General features: G+C 35.4%; 1 protein-coding gene across 1 annotated transcript; it reads left to right on the forward strand.

Annotated features, from left to right (window-relative positions):
• Positions 1-12: 12 nt before the first annotated feature.
• On the forward strand, positions 13-7,076 carry LOC105038036 (ribonucleoside-diphosphate reductase large subunit). The gene is made up of 17 exons (XM_010913720.4): positions 13-561; positions 673-734; positions 830-917; positions 1,569-1,832; positions 1,915-2,155; positions 2,243-2,319; positions 4,075-4,245; positions 4,328-4,420; positions 4,506-4,655; positions 4,758-4,844; positions 4,940-5,104; positions 5,203-5,322; positions 5,697-5,899; positions 5,993-6,142; positions 6,224-6,371; positions 6,496-6,579; positions 6,691-7,076. The coding sequence occupies exons 1-17, from the start codon at positions 334-336 to the stop codon at positions 6,784-6,786; spliced, it is 2,427 nt and encodes an 808-aa protein (XP_010912022.1). The 5' UTR covers positions 13-333; the 3' UTR covers positions 6,787-7,076.
• Positions 7,077-18,292: the final 11,216 nt, after the last annotated feature.

Raw genomic sequence — 18,292 nt, forward strand, 5'->3', positions numbered from 1 at the left:
GATCTATTCAGGAACGTATAGGTAAGTTTACATTTAATATTTTTCCCCTTCTCGAGCACACGTCACTAATAAATGGACGGAAGATCCTCACGCGCCCAGGCGCCAAAATTTCAGAAGCTTCTCCCGGAAGAAACCCGCCGTCCACCAAACCACACCCTAGTTTTAAATCTCCCCCTCAACTCCATTTAAAGCACCCTTCCACCCACTCTCCTCTTGATACGATCGCTTCCTCTTCCCTCCTGCGTTCCCGTTTATCTGTTCGTGGGAATTTCCCACTGAGGAGAAAACCTAATCCAAAACCCCTCCTAGTGTTCTATCGTCGGAGGATTCGAGATGTATGTGGTGAAGAGGGATGGGCGGCGGGAGGCCGTCCACTTCGACAAGATCACGGCGAGGCTCAAGAAGCTGAGCTACGGCCTGAGCCCTGAGCACTGCGACCCCGTGCTCGTGGCCCAGAAGGTCTGCGCCGGGGTCTACAAGGGCGTCACCACGAGCCAGCTTGACGAGCTTGCTGCCGAGACTGCTGCCGCCATGACTGCTAGCCACCCTGACTACGCCTCGGTATTCCCTTCTTGTCCCATCTATTCAATGATGTAGGATGTATTACTGTTTGATCTTTTTGTTCCGATTGCCAAGATTAATTTTTGTTTTTACTTTTATTTTTTTGTGTAGCTTGCTGCTAGGATTGCAGTCTCGAATCTTCACAAGAACACGAAGAAGTCGTTCTCAGAGACGTAATGGTCTATCCCTTTTTTGGCTGTTTAATTTTGCTTTCTTTTGTTTTCCAAATTTCTTGGATTTTGGGTTTTGATGATAAAGGTGGTTTCAGGGTCAAGGTGATGTACAATCATATCAACGAGAGATCTGGGCAGAAGGCCCCTTTGATTGCTGATGATGTTTATGAGATCATCATGAAGGTGATCTGGCCTAGGTTGTTTTGTTGATTTTCATATCCTGTAATAATACAACTAGTAGTCTTTAACCAGTGCAAATATTTTGTTTTATTAAGTCACCTTCTTAAAGCCAAAGATTTAAAGCTTGTTGGTGGTTGGTATAGTTATCATTAGTTGCAATTAATATGTGCCGCCTTCATAGCCGCACTGTCTATGCTCTGATATTCAGTTTTAATAATCCTGTGTGATGGCATAATTGTCATTCATGATTCTAGCTTAGCATGTCTTGGTCTCTTTGAATTAATTGATGATTTTGTATGACTTGGATTCTAGACATTTCTCTTCTTATATTTAATTACATATGCTTGAGTGTTTAGAGTTTTCAATGATTTCCAGCAGTTATCATGTTATTCAAACAGAGTTCCACACTCTCTCTCTCTCTCTCTCTCTCTCTCTCTCTCTCTCTCTCTCTCTCGGGGGGTGTGTGTGTGTGTGAGAGAGAGAGAGCAATATCAAGTATGAACTTGACCTACAGTATGATCAAAATGCACTCTGCTGCAAAATGTTACATGTGATTATTCATCATCCAAATGCTTACCAGTTACATTTCTATTAGCTATTGTAAAAATCTATGATATAGGTTGGAGTAATTTCTTGTAATTGTATCGCTTTCAGAATGCTGCTCGTTTGGACAGTGAGATAATTTATGACCGAGATTTCGATTATGACTACTTTGGTTTTAAAACTCTCGAGAGGTCCTATCTCCTAAAAGCTTCTGGAAAAGCAGTAGAAAGGCCGCAGCACATGCTGATGAGAGTTGCTGTTGGAATCCACAAGGATGATATTGACTCTGCAATCAGAACATATCATTTGATGTCTCAGCGGTGGTTCACTCATGCATCTCCCACCTTGTTTAATTCAGGGACTCCTAGGCCACAAGTATTTTAAGCTAAACTGATATTTCCACAAATTAAATCCTGCTGTAATTTGTTTATTTATATATCTTGATGAAAATTTTCAGTTAAGTAGCTGCTTCTTGGTTTGCATGAAAGATGATAGCATTGAGGGCATATATGATACTTTAAAGGAGTGTGCTGTTATAAGCAAATCTGCTGGAGGAGTTGGCATATCTGCTCACAATATTCGTGCAACTGGTAGTTATATCCGTGGGACAAATGGGACATCCAATGGCATCGTTCCAATGTTGAGGGTTTTTAATGATACTGCTCGTTATGTTGATCAAGGGGGCGGCAAGAGAAAAGGTAATTTGGTTACAAGTCAGTAAAGGACTTTCACTTAGCTTGTAGTTCGGTATGATTTTAGATTGCTGAACTTCATTTCACGCCTAGGTGCATTTGCGGTGTATTTGGAGCCTTGGCATGCTGATATTTTTGAATTCCTTGATCTTAGAAAGAATCATGGAAAGGTATTGTTCGCAGCTTCTCAAATACCATTTTTTGTTCATCCAACTTTTTACAGTATTTTTTGTTTTTGGAATTCAGTTAATCTTTCTTCCTTCTATTTTAACAATATTTTGATACTTATCCATTACATGAGATTGTAGATGGAAGATGAAAGGTGGCTGATACTCTTTAACTCATGGCTTCATGTAGTGTCTATCCATGTTTATTCATGAAACAAATTTTGTGTTTCCTACACACGAAAACTTGCATAGGTTCCTCTTTTCCCTTTAGGTCTGTTCTGAGGCAATGGATCGTAGTGATTGAGAATCCTCATCTTTCTGAAAAAAAATGGTATTGTGCGTCAATTCTCATGCTCTGGTTCAAAATATTAACACTATTGATGAAGAATATTAATGAAATCAGGGTTGTTCTGGTTAGAAGAAAACTTAATGTTGTTGGAGGGTCTTTAATAGTATTTTTCCATTGTAATCGGGTCATTAGTTAAGTTCGAATCAAATCCAATTGCTTCACCCAACCAGTTAGTTAACTAGCAAGTTAACTTGGATTTTTCCTGTTGCTTCTTGTTTAGCACAACCAAACATAATTTTTCCTGAGCTTGGATGCATAAATAGTTCAAGTTGCACACCCTTGACATATCTAGTACACATTGGATAAAGGTACTTGTTAGGTACAACTAGGATAGGTGTCAAATGTTAAGAATCCTGATGCTAAAACAAATACAAAAAGGATTTGCATGTTTTCTAGGTAGATATAAAATACTGCTTGGATATGTACAGGTATGAGAGGGCAGGTTTCTTTTCTTTTCTTTTTGTTCTTTCTTGCTTTTGTTTCCTGATGAGTATTAACCATTTAAAGATGAATGAAATGGATAGGTAATTTTAGACTATGAGCTTTTCATGTTATTGATGGATATGGAGGATATTGATGTTATCCTATGAAGAATAGATTATGTTTGCTTAATGGATGTGTATTACATATGTGCACATATATTCTTCTCAAAAGAATATAAGTATGTACTGTTGTATCGTCGTTGTATCATCCTCTGTGTGTGTGTGTGTGTGTGTGTGTGTGTGTCTACTTCAAGATTTGTCTTATACATGTTATATCCCTGTCTCATATTTGTCTCCATCTTCATAATCAAGTTTGAATGCATTGAATGTATTTGTTAAATCTCATTTTGCAAAGAATACAAAGATCCCTAGAATATGGTGATGAATAACCGCATAGGGATGCATGATGTCTTTGCTTGAACTGTATTAGACAATGAAAATATTGAGATTCTTTTAAGATGTTTTTTCTTTTTAATGATCTTTATTTCTTCCCTTGTTATATTTGTCAGAAAGGTTATTGATTTGGTAATATTGCATTCTTCTAATTGAATCTTTTGTAGCATAATGCGCCTTGAGAAGTCACGGTGAAGATAAGGGTCTATGTTCCAAAACACATGTTGTAATTCATTCAATCAGCCAAAAACTTTATTACATCCATATGATTAAAACTTGTTTAGTGTTTAGTGCTTCATGGACATACTTTCCGGGCATTAACTTCTTTAAAAATCGTTGATGCTCGTGATAAAATGTTCTAGTTTGATATCTTATTAAATGAATAACATCTTTTCCAAAAAATATGCTATTGCTGCTTAGAGTTACATGAAGCAGTAAACCAGCTCTTATCATGCATATGTGATGTGGCTCCATAAAAGATAGCCTGTAATTTCCACCTGTGATCTGTGACTTAATTTCTAGTATTTCTTGTAGGAAGAGCACAGAGCTCGAGATCTGTTTTATGCCCTCTGGATTCCTGATTTGTTCATGACAAGGGTCCAAAGTAATGGACAATGGTGTTTATTTTGCCCTAATGAAGCTCCAGGATTAGCTGATTGTTGGGGTGATGAATTTGAAAAGCTGTATGCAAAGTACGAGAGTGAGGTAATTGGTCTTCCATGTCTTAGATTTAAATATAAATTTAGATTAAGGCACTAAGCACTTCTTCCTGCATTATGAGCTCCAGGGCAAGGCCAAGAAGGTTGTTGCAGCACAGAACCTCTGGTTTGAAATCTTGAAGTCTCAGATAGAAACTGGAACACCATACATGCTTTTCAAGGTATTTAATGAAATTAAGTCTGATACTCTGTCTAACAAAAATTAGTTTCCTGGGTAGTGCAGTTGACCTTGGTGTTATCCTGTAGGACACATGTAATAGAAAAAGTAATCAACAGAATTTGGGTACCATCAAATCTTCAAACTTATGCACCGAGATTATTGAGTTCACAAGTCCTACTGAAACTGCAGTATGCAATCTGGCATCCATTGCTCTACCTCGTTTTGTCAGGGAGAAGGTTTGTTCTCCGGATCTTTCCTCGTGGTTTCAGTGAAAAAAGTAGCATGGCTTTTCACGATCATACTGCATTCTAAAAAGAAATTGAATAATCCATTTGTAGGGGGTTTCTATAGAGTCACATCCATCAAAACTGGTTGGCAGCAGTGGATCAAGGAATAGATATTTTGATTTTGACAAGCTTGCGGAGGTGAGTTTTGATTGCTTGCATCCATGAAAGACAGGCTTGAGACAATAATTTATCTATGACTATGCTTGAATGATTTAATGTGCTTGTCATCACAGGTTACTGCGATAGTTACAGCCAATCTGAACAAAATAATTGATATTAATTATTACCCAGTTGAATCTGCACGGATATCAAATCTACGACACAGGCCAATGGGCATAGGGGTTCAGGGTTTGGCAGATACATTCATCTTACTTGGCATGCCTTTTGATTCACCTGAGGTGATTGTGAAGATTTAAGTGTTTCCCTATGAACTTTGTTTTTTTTTTTTTTTTTTACATAGTGACTTTACTTCATGACTAATTAACCATTACTACAGGCTCAGAAGCTGAACAAGGACATATTTGAGACGATCTATTACAATGCTTTGAAAGCTTCTTCAGAACTTGCTGCAAAAGAAGGCCCTTATGAAACTTATCAAGGAAGTCCAATCAGCAAGGTTTTTGTTCTACCACATGTTACTGCCCTCGAATATTTATATGCTGCACATTTGCTTTGAGCCACTGATTTCCAGTTAAGCTTGTGCATGGCATGGGGATGAGGGCGCATGCATATCTTTGCATTTGCATATGTTTTTCATGTCTGCACATGCATGCATTTATGTTTACTTTCATCAGTTGTTGAGTAGATAAAGTGCATGCCAATATAGTCTTTGGATTAAGAATCTGAAAAAATAACCTCAGTATGTTAAGTGATTTTTAAACTGAAGTCATTCAATGTACCTGCTGATGTTATACAAATGTTAATTAAGGACATTTCTAAATACAAAGCACGTACTATATTCATGAGCTTGCTGTTTATGCTGATATGCAGGGAATTATTCAACCTGATATGTGGAATGTTACTCCATCTGACCAATGGGATTGGCCTATGTTAAGAGACATGATTTCCAAGAATGGAGTGAGGAACTCTCTTCTTGTTGCTCCTATGCCCACTGCTTCAACCAGCCACATTCTTGGCAACAATGAGTGTTTTGAGCCATACACATCCAACATCTACAGTCGAAGAGTTCTAAGGTATGTCCTTTTCCTTTTTTTTCCATGTTCGTGGTCAGCACTGGCATTTCGAGACAATATGAAACCCTGCCATGATAATGCTTCATTTTTCAGTGGAGAATTTGTTGTAGTGAACAAACATCTCCTGCATGACTTGACTGAAATGGGTCTGTGGTCACCTGCCCTTAAAAACAAAATAATTTATGAGGATGGTTCAGTTCTCCAGATTCCAGAAATTCCAGATCATCTGAAAGCAATTTACAAGTAAGATACTTTGCACAAATTAGCTCTCTCAATATCTAAGATATTTTTTCCTATATGTTAATGTTAATGTTTCTACATCAGAACTGTGTGGGAGATCAAGCAAAGAACACTAGTTGACATGGCCCTTGATCGTGGATGCTACATTGATCAAAGCCAGAGCCTGAATATCCACATGGATCAACCCAACTTTGGGAAACTGACTTCCTTACATTTCTATGCTTGGTCAAAGGTGTGTCAACTTTTTATTTTTCATTAATTTTGCACCTTTAATATTTGAAGAATGTAATTAATTTTTAGATCAGAAAATGTGTTATGGAGTCTCAGTTGTAAATTTTCAAACTTTTTGATGGAAGGGTCTAAAAACTGGGATGTATTATTTGCGCACACGTGCTGCTGCTGATGCGATCAAGTTCACTGTGGATATCTCCCTGCTCAAGGTAAAGTTCTTGCCTTTCCAAATTCAAGTTTCAAATTGTTCCTTTTTACCATGGTCACTCTTTTCCTCAGTGGGATAATTTTTCTGTTGTTTGTATTGCTATATGAGGCAGAAACCCAAGCCGGTGGATGATGATCGGGAAGCCAAAATGGCACAAGTTGTTTGCTCCTTGGATAATAGAGAAGAGTGCATGGCATGTGGAAGTTGAAACTCTTGTTAGTATTAAGATAATTTTTTGTGTGATTGCATCCCCTGCATGCTCCCTTGTAAAAAGTTATGGTGTCTGTTTTTTATCTTTGGGCTCTTGTGGTGTCTTCTTGGCTTTTCTTCAATGAAGAACCACGAAAGCTTCAAGAGATGTAGCATATCCCTTGCAGTGCTGCGTCGGCTTATGTGGTGCCGTGATGCCAAATGTACTTGCATATGGTATCATAGTTGTATATCTGACTCTGTATAAATATTGTGATGATTTACATATATATTGATCCTTTTTTTTTTTTTTTTCATTTTATCAACTCACTATCTCGCTTATTTGGATGAGACAATTCAACTGCGGTCCATATGTTAAAAATCTCGATGAACTCCAGATTATGTTGACTTCATTATGCCATTATGTAAAACTACCTGCAATCTGGCCCAGAAGGTGTCCTTGTTTTCATGGAAAGACTGGTTTTTGATATTATTGCGTGACTTAAAGAGTCCCTCCTGTCCCTGTGTGATGTTACTACCAAATGCGGTTGTATTTAGTTTGGATGATTTAGCGGACTTTTGCTATAGAGTACAATTTAACTTTTCAAATCTGAAGCCTACATTTGGGCCGTCTTTCAGCACGTTAAACACAATTGCAATACTTGACATTCTTTGGTTCTTACATCAGTCTTCTGGTTTGTTCAACCTATATGATGCACTAGTTTCTGATGATTGCAGATATTCTCTCTTGTGATCTCTTGGATTGTTCTGATGCTGGCCCTCAGTAAAAGGATAACTTGCTATCAACTTTGTGAATTGTGACACAGTCAATTGGAGTGCTGCAATCATGGTTGAATGTTTGTTCTATGAAAAGCTTCCAGAAAATTAGTAAAAGATGAACATGCTTCAAAACTGCAGCTGTTTCTCATCTCTGATCCAGTAATGCTTCAACTGCTCAGACTTCAAAATCTAACTACTTAAATTAGTTTTTGCTCCATACAACTTATAGTCACCAATAAATGACTTCATTTGTCATTCTAATTATTTAGTTACTTGACTTGCTATCTAATTGAGTTAGCTAAATGAAATTGGGAAGTAACAAACTATGAGGTCTACATGGAATAGCAGTTCGAATACTGTCGCTGAGATACTCAAGCTTACATGAACTTAACATTTCAAATCAGACATGTCATAAATATCTTTATCAACATGGTTTGAAAACAAACAGGATCGCAGGATAGACATCAATGAGAAGCTAACCAGCTTATGAAGCTAATGAAACCTTGATGCTGGTCTTGCTAAAGAATTTATGACCGACAGCTCTGCCATTGTAAAAAGCAATGAGCCCGAGGTTGTGTTCGCATGTAATCGACTAACGCAGACCACAATTTTTTAGCACAATGTTTCCGTGTTCTTTGATCAGTGTCAACTAAATTGTCAACAATGATCAGTCATTGACATTGGATCAATGGACTTCTTTTTCGCAGCCTCCATTTTTGATACCTTTCATTGCTAAAAACCAATCATAACAAAAGTTTTTTTATGTCAATGGTCTATGAGGTTGATTTGTTAGTCCGGGTTGTTCCAGAGACCGATGACCATTTAAGGCCAACTAACCAAATATAGCAGTTATCAATTTGTTCTTCATTCAACATCCTAGCATTGCTAAAAAAAAATCGAACAACTCTACGGCATCTAGATTCATTTAAGAGGAATGTTAACTGTACAGTGTTGGAATAGCCATTTTAATGTGGCATAAAAGCAACACTTGCTATGTTGCTGCCAAATGCCAAGGTCTTCTCTCTCATTTGTTCGGATAAAGACAGCTTCTTGGACCCACCCCCACCAATTCCTTGACCCTCTGGAGCAATGTTGCGAGTCAGAGTGGACCTTGTTTCTTGCCAAACCCAGAAGAGTTTCGCTGGCAAAGGTGTTTATCTGATAATACGGTATTATGGACTCCTTTAGGAAATAATTGAGTTGGACTGCACAAAATTTTCTTACATGGACTGGCTTGGGACTGGCTATGTCCCAAACATAGATCGACGGTCTACCATTGAACCATAGGGGCAATGTTAGAAAAGAAAAGATGTGATATAGAAAGCATGTGATAGAGTTCCTAGGAAAGTTTTATCATATAAGTTAGAAAAGAAAGGAGTTTCTATAATTTATTAATGTGATTGAGGATTTTACTGGGAGAACTATGGGTGGTAATACGAGTGAATTTTCAGTCACAATAAGTTTACTCGAAAAGATCTAGTTTAACTCTTTACCTTTTGCACTATTTATGTATGAGCTTACTAGATATAGGATGATATAGTTATGTATAAACTATATTCCTTGGTACATGCTACTTGCAGATGATATAGTTTTGGTAGATGAAATTAAGATTGAAATTAATCATAAATTAGAATTTTGAAGGAATGTATTAGAATCTAAAGGTTTCAGGTTAAGTAGGATCAAGATGGAATTTACATAATATAGTTTTAGTAAAATTGAAAATAAAAATGAAGGTGGAACAAAAATTGAAAATGTTGAAGTTATTAAGAGGGATTTTTTTTTTTTCAGTATTTAGAATCGATTATTCATAAGAATGGAAGATTGAAGAGGATATTATCTATATAATTAAAAATGGAGAAGTGCAATTAGGATATCATACAATCATAAGTTATCTATTAAGTTGAAGGACATTATAGAACAATCATATAGCCAACTATATTTTATGGTACAAAATATCAGACAGCTAAAAAACAATATATGCACATGATATAAGAAAAAATAAAATAAGAAATGAAGTTATTTATAAAAAATTTGAGGTAGCATTTATTTAGGATAAATTAAGATAAAGATGACTTAAAATAGTTTGGATAAATACAATGTAAGTTAAGAGCTGTACCAATAAAAAGGAGAGATTTGATATATATAGAAAAAGGAGGGGGTTGAAGTAGACCGAAAATCATGAGAGATAAAATAGTTAGGAAGCACTTGATATGGCTACATTTTTCAAAAAATATGGCCCTAAATGAAGTGGAATGGAGGAAAAGGAGTCATGTAATTAATCCCAATTAATTTGGAATTAAGGCTTAGTTGAGTTGTGTTGAGTTGCATTACGTAATATTTGTTTCTCAGAGGTGGTAATCCAAAGAGGGGGATGAATTGAGTTTCTTAAAAATTATTTGAAGTAGTTATATCCAACAACAAATTTAAAAATATTTGTGCAGAGCTTGACAGTAAATAAAAGAGTAGTAGAAGAATAAAAGTAAATGCAATCATACAACCACAAACATAAAAAATTCATCATGGTTCGGTGTTCAACTCAGTATCTACGTTCACTCCTCAAGTCAACCAACTTGAAAATTTCAAGTATAATTCCACAAGAGTATAGTTCGATTATTTTCATAGATTCATAATCCAATCCGGTTGATTTTTTCTGACTCACCAATCAAAATCTTACAACCGATTATTTTTTTGGGCTCACAATCAACCTAATTGATTTTCATTGGCTCATTAACCAAAATCCTACAACATTCAATTTATGGTTTGGACCAATGCTCAAAAATTTAAGTTTCTTTTCTAAGAAACTTATCATAATAGTAAAAGAAGGATATACAATAATTTAAAACACTAATAATGAAATTTTTAAACTCTTGAAGAAGGCGGAGTAGTTGAGCTCTTGAATTGCTTTGACTTCGTCTTTGAATACTTAAAAGAGGATTGATAGAGACTTGAATGCTCTTACTCGGTGGTTGCTGGATCAATTAAGTGTGTACTTTGTTTCTTTTGAGTTGAGTAAATATAGAAAGATGAGAAATGAAAGCACTTTGAATATCCTTCCTCTCTCTTTTTGTTCTCACTTAAAATAATTTGAATATTTTTTTCAATTAATTCAATAGTCTTCAAGCCTTAGTTTTCAATTTAAATTCTTCACTTTTATGGCCTAAAAAATATTTTTAATTAATATTCTAACCATTGGAAGCTTGAAAATAGTTGTTAAAATATGGTCATGTGAAATAATCTGAAAAATTAACCATTATTCTGTCAGAAATCTGGGAGTCGGCTCATCCAAGCTCTTAATTGGCTAACTTAAAGTATTGAGTGTTGAGTCGCTAAGTGAAACTCTGAGATGGCTCGAAAACAGACGTAAATTTTTCTGCTTTCTATCTATTCTATTTGCTTGAGATTGGGTTGGCTCAGATATCCTCTTAGTCGATTAATTTTATGATTTGGTTGGCTATAATTGATTTTCTAGATCAGTTCAGAAGACTTGTAAGCTTTTACTGCTTTCTGTCTTCTTCTGCTTTTGAGGCTAAGTTAACAATCTCATTTATGTGAGTCGCTAAGTTTCTATCTTGATCGGTTATGTTGTTTTCAAGGTCAGCTTAGGAGAACAATTGAAATCTTCAATCTAAGTCTGAGATCGAGTTGGCTATGATCTTATCTCGATCGGCTCAGATAAAAACTTGATCAGTCAAAAAAACTTTGAATTTTACATCTTTTTGTCTTTTTCTTTAAACTAACACTAGGTCAATTGAGCTTGTTTCTTGGTCGCCTCAAGAAGTATGTCAGGTATGTCAAAAATAATTTTCTCTATTCTTGAATAGCTTTCTTTGTTCAAAGATATTCTATGCTAGACTTACATTCTCAAAATAATTTTTGAATAGATAGACTTGTTGAGAAGTCTTCCTCGACTCCACTTTTCTTTTTCAAATTTCTTTCATACCAAATTAGTTTCTTTGCTTTCAAAATTTGAAACTTGAAATTTGAAAACATGAGATTACTTAAATTTTGAGAGGACTTCTTCTTGAATGAAATCAAGCTTTGAGCATTATAGAAAATCCTACAATCACTCTCACAGGCATCATTGGTAGCTATAATTTATACTCAAATTTTTTTGACATCATCAAAATCAATTTTAGGGCTAACAATATTTTATATAACACTCTTGTAAGCACAATATTTTTTCATAGAATGCTATAATACCAAGTGCTAATAAATACAATATATTTTAAATCTTAGCTATTATTATCACCACTATTGTAAAGAGATAGTGTCATGCCCTGATCTGATGGTCTAAGCCGGACACATGACAGATGGTCGAACGCCTATGAGGTTTAACCCTTTAGACATGCAAAGTTTTTCTTCATTTTCAAAATATCAACAGACCATACTTAGGCAATAGTAGTAAAAGTAAATTTTTAATTTTATTGATTCAAATAAAAATAGTTCACAATAACTCATAAGGTTCATTAACATAAATCAAAATCAATATTTATTCAAAAAGTAAATATCCTCTAAGATCTTAAGCACCTCACTGCTCGATCTAAGTCCCCATATGCTCTTCTAAATCTGAAAAAAGAAAAGAAAGAATGAACTTTATGGGCTTAGTAAGTTATCAATATCTTTGAGGGATCAAGCATGATTAAATTCTTTTTCAAATATAGTAATTGATAATAATAGATATATAAATTAATATAATTTTAATTTTTAACATATATCATGTATAACAATAAATTTAAAATCTTCTCTCAATCTTCAATGACTATGGCCATAATCAACTTGGTGTAAGGTCCAGAAGAGACTAACTCCTGAATATAGAATATGCAATCCATCAGTGTGTATCGATAATTAGCCTCACTAGTTAGGTCTAGAAGAGAACTAGCTCCAATTCACATCCATGATTAGTCCGTGATAGGATAAAAAGATTAGTCTTAAAAATAAACACATGATGTATCAGCATATATCAGCAATCAATCCTAACTTGTTAGATTCAGGAGAAATTAGTTTTTAATTATGTGGCCAACGATCAGTCCCATTGGTTGGATCCAGATCATCGTCTAACTACAGAATTTTTCTCATAACCAACATATTCATTTTTATATTATAAATATTTATATTTTATTTTTAAAAATAAAATAATATTTTTACTTCAAAAATTCATGTAAGTATAAAATCATGCAATATAAAAGAGTCCTCATATTTAAAATTTACAATCAAGCCAAGTTAACACTATGCTTGATCCATAATTTTGAATGTCATAAGATACATATTTTTCCAAACTTTCAATTTCTCTAAATACCATAATTTTATATAATTTTTAAATTAGAAAATATAAGAAATATGTTAAGTAAAATCCCAAAGATAAATAAAAATTACAGTCGATCGGATATGAAATTCTACAATATTCACAACCTGATGTATAGATCATGTGCTTCTTCGATGATGAAGGGTCCAGTGCAAGCAATTTATAAATTTTATTAGCCTTCAATTCAAGAAAAAATTAAGATGAATAGAAAGAGACTCTTAGTTTAGCCCTGATCTAGGTCATGGTTTAGATCGATTCATGAGTCATATTAATACGATTTGAATTTACCTAAACTCAATTGAATTGGGGTCTAATCCATGAGATAGGTTCATCAAAAAGGCTAAATTCTTTTCTTCCCTTCTCTCTCTCTCTCTTCCTCTCTCTCTCTCTCTTTCTTCCTTCTCTCCATCTTTATTTTTTTCTCTCTCTCTCTCTCTATTTTTCTTTCTCTCTCTCTCTCTCTCTATGTGCCTTTCTTTCTTTCTTCCTTAGCCGAATCAGGGACAAAGCTTCCATGAGAGAGTAGAGTGGAGAATACCAAAGGAGGGGTGGGATCGGCGGTGGTCAGTTGTGGTGGAGCGGTGATGGCTAGAGGTGGCAGTCCAGTCGATGGCAATAGGATAGTTGAGAGAAAAAAAAGGGCACTCTCTCTTGTGCCATGGTGGCAACACCTTGGACCAAGAAGAAAAGAAAGGGAAGAGGGCTTATTGGAGATGGTGGCGACAGTGAGATTTGACTGGACGAGATAGATTATGGTAGGTATAACACCTGAAAGCTTCCTGAACAAAAGAGAAAAGAAGATTAGGCAGGAAGGAGGGTTTTTGGATAACAGCAACTTAATTATGGCAGTTTGGTGCCTATTGGAGGTGAGAGAGAAGGGAGAGAGAGGGATTTCAATGATGGATTAGCCGAGTGGATGTGGGTTTAAGAAGAAGAGGATGGAAAGGGATAAACTTATTTCATACATGGATAAAACCAGCCTTCACTAGCATAACCAATCCAAATGATCTTCGACCATTTCTTATCGATGTACAATGCTCATCCGGCCGCTCTCACAGCCTTATTTTCTCCCATGGTAGGGGATCGAGCAGGGGATAAGATTCCTCTATTCCGATCCAAAAAAAGAATTTGAATATTTTATGATGAAGTCGGCAAGCCTATCGACTTCATTCCAAATCGAGTCAGCTTGCCAACTTTATGCCAAACCGAGCCCAATTAGATTAGTTCTTAGATTCTCGTCCGTAAAAAATTTTATCCTAAAAATTAATATACTTGAGTTGAGAAATAGTTGAGGACACTTGGCTCGCATTTCTTTCTTTAATTCTCAAATTGCTTTTCGCTCTGTATGATTGCTCCATTAGACTTTGATATAAGGAATGGTGTGTTGCCTCAAAACTCGATCCTTTCTGTCAACAACTCTTACTGGTCATTTCTCATAAGATATATCTTCTTTAAGCTGAAGTAGTCCAAACTTTACCATATGGCTAGGATTTGGTACATATTTTCTTAACACGTATGCATGAAAAATATTATGTACTCCGATAAGAGAGGACGGTAAAGCAAGACGTAAGCTACCATTCTAATGCTCTTCAAGATTTTAAAAGGATCCACGTATCTAGGGTTTAGCTTACCATGAACTTCAAATCTCATCATTCCCTTAGTGGGAGACATTTTGAGGAATACATAATCTCCCACTTAGAATTCTAGTTCTCTTCTCCTATTATTAGCATAGCTCTTCTATTGACTTTAAGCTGAATGAAGCTGCATCCTAATGAGCTGGATCTTATCCATGATTTGTTGAAAATATTTAATCCTAATAGCCTTCTCTTTCCTACATCATCTCAACATATAGGAGTCCTACATTTTCTTCTATACAAATCTTCAAAGGGAGCCATTTCGATAGTAGCATGATAGCTGTTATTATATGCAAACTCCACTAGTGCTAAATGTTCATCATAGGATTCCTTTAAGTCTAATACGCATACTCTTAACATATCTTTTAATGTTAGAATTATTCTCTCTACTTTGCCATTTGTCTTAGGGTGAAAGGCTTACTGAACTTCAATTTAGTCTTCATGGCTTGATACAAGCTTGTCCAAAATTGAAGACAAATCTCATGTCCTTATTAGATACAATAGATATTGGAGTACTATGAAGTCTTGCAATTTATATATATACAACTTGGCTAATCTTTTTAAAGAGAATCTGACTTTGATAGGTAAGAAGTGTACTGATTTTGTCAGCCGGTCTATAATCACTCAAATAGCATCATATCCTCTAAGAGTCCTTAGTAACCCTGAGATAAAATCCATTGTTATGTGCTCCTGCTTCCACACTAGAATTGCAAGGGTTTGAAATGGTCTTGTATGCCTCTGATGCTCGACTTTTACCAACTGATAAGTTAAACATGATGCTACAGACCCAACTATTTTCTTTTTCATACCACTTCACTAGAAATTTTCTTTGAGATCCCTATATATTTTCTTACTCTTAGGATGTATAGTGTAGGTGGAGTTGTGAGCTTCCAACATTATTTTTCTTTTCATTTCTACATCATTTGGAATACATAATCTATGGCTAAACCTCAAAGATCCATCATCATAAATTCTAAACTTAGATGCTATATCAAATTGTACTTTTTTTTTATCCTTTATAATCTTGGATCATCTACTTGAGATGCTTTGGTTCTATCAATTAAGATAGGTTGCATACTAAGAGCAGTGGTAGGACTTTAGAATTGTATAGCTATACCTCGATGTCTAGTTTTTTTAGATCATAAAAAATTTTCACCTGTGAAGTAATTAAAGCTACTACACTACCTATAGACTTCTTGCTTAAAGCATCTACTACTATATTTGTTTATCCAGGATGGTAATTAATGATCAAATCATAATCTTTGATCAGCTCTAATCACCTTCTCTTCCTCAAATTTGGCTCCTTTTATATAAATATATACTTAAGACTTTGATGATCTATAAAAATTTTATATGACACTCCATATAGATAGCATCTCCAAATCTTCAAAGCAAAACTACTGCACCTAGCTCCAAATCATGGGCATCATAGTTCTATTTATATGGTTTAAGCTCTTTGGAGACATATGCTACTACATTCCTATTTTGCATAAGAGTGCATCCTAACCCCTTTCTAGATCTATCACTATAGATAGTAAAATCCTCACTTCTAGATGGTAGGGTAAGGAAGCTCTTATCGCATTCTTCTATCCAATTAAATTTGGTTTCACTTGTGGGTCAGCTAGGTCAAAAATACTACTATGCGAGAGATCCTTCCATAAATCTCTTATAATAACCAACTAGTCTGAGGAAACAATGGACTTCCATCACATTAGTCGGTTGGTACCAATTTACAATTGCTTCAATCTTTGTCAGATCAATAGATATGCCTTCTTTAGAGATTATGTGTCCGACGAAGGAGATGCTCTTAAGCCAAAATTGACACTTTTTTGCTTCGTATATAATTTCTGCTCTCTTAATGTTTATAATACTATCCTTAAATATCTTTCACGATCTTCCTGACTCTTGAAATACACCAAAATATTATTTATAAATACAACCACATACTAATCCAAATAAGATCTAAAAAGTCTATTTATTATATCCATAAAGGCCATGGAAGCATTTATTAATCCATATGGCATGATCAAAAATTCATACTATCCATATCAATTTCAGAGCCTTTTTTAGGTATATCATCAGCTTTGATTTTTAATTGATGATATCCAGACTGAAGATTAATTTTGGAAAGGACTTGGGCACCTTGAAGTTGATCAACAAGATCATCAATCCATAGTGGAGGATATTTATTCAAAATTGTCCGCTTATTCAACTCCTTATAGTCAATGCACAACCTCATACTCCCATCCATCTTTTTGATAAAAAATACTGGAGCACCCCATGGAGAGACATTGGGCCTAATGAAGTCTTTATCAAAGAGTTCTTAAAGTTGCTCCTTAAGCTCTTTCAATTTAGCTAAAGCCATCTGATAGAGAGCTTTAGAGATAGGTTAAGCACTTAGTACCAGATTAATTGAGAATTTTCTCTCTATCCAAAGAAGTGCTGATAGATCCTCTGAAAATATGTCAGAAAATACTCTCACTATCAGAATACTTTCTAACTTTAACTCTTCCTGCTGAGTATTTACAACACTAGCCAAGTACCTTGCACAATCTTTTCTTAACATTCTATAAGCTTGCAAAGATGATATATTTGATAGGAATATTATTCTATTGCCAGAGAAGCTAAACGGTGCCTATCTTGAAATCTGGATGGTCATCCTCTTCTTGAAGCAGTCCACCATGGCATGGTATGAGGCAAGCTAGTCTATCCTTAGGATGACATCAAAGTCCTTCATCTCTAGAATTATCAAATCAGATACAGAATCATAATCTCTAATGCTCCAAGTACAAGATGGACAAATCATGCTAACCACCATAGTAATCCCATTTGGATTAGAGACACAACTCATCCTCCAAGGGCATAGGAATAATGCTAGCCTTTCTAGCAAATTCGGATGAAATAAAAGAGTGGATAGCCCCAGGATCAAATAAAATACCAACATGTGTAGATACTACTTTGATAAAACCTATCATGAATTAAAGTTCTACTATTACTATCAATCATAATATTGAACACATAAGATTGTGTAATTAAACTAAGTTTGAAGGAGTCATGAGATACTTGATACTATAGCATTTGATGCCTTTGTATCCCACTAAGTCATTGTGTAAACATAGGCTTGGGTTTTCTATTTTGGATGTCCTCCTTGCCTTTGCTCTAAGGGTTTATCCGAATAGAAGGTTCATACTCCTAAAGCAGTTTGAGCAGGGGATAGTCTGGTTGCATTTAGGGAGGGCTACTGATATCTAGAGTTTTGGCAGTAAGGATAGTCCACAACATTGTGGCCTTACTAACCATAACCAAAATAGGCTCCAGAGAACTAGCAATAGTTTTGCTCCAAATGAAAACCCCCACATCTATCACATCGAGGTTCTTTCTTTGGATGGTCCCCATTACACTTTTGCTATTTTTCTTGGTGCTTTGATTGATGGCCAGAGTAACCACCAGATCTGGACATCTTTTTCTATTGTTGCTCTCTCTCCTACTGCATATTATCAACCTCCTACTTTATTATTTTGGCTAAGTTAACAATATCCTGATAAGAGACCAACTACATCGATCTCACTCCAGCATGGATCATGGGCTTTGGCCCTTTCTCAAATCTCTAGGTCTTGATGCCGTAAGTTGCCATGAGATCTGAGCCAAGTGAGACAATTTTGTAAATTTGATTTCATATTGGGCCACCATCATGTTCCTCTAAATCAGTCTTGTAAATTCATTTTTCTTCTCGATTCTAAGGTTATCTAGGAAATACATATCCATAAATTCCTTACAGAAGGTGTCCTAAGTGATTGGCCCATCAATCC

This window comes from Elaeis guineensis, chromosome 1, assembly GCF_000442705.2.
Source record: "Elaeis guineensis isolate ETL-2024a chromosome 1, EG11, whole genome shotgun sequence".
Lineage (NCBI taxonomy): Eukaryota > Viridiplantae > Streptophyta > Magnoliopsida > Arecales > Arecaceae > Elaeis > Elaeis guineensis.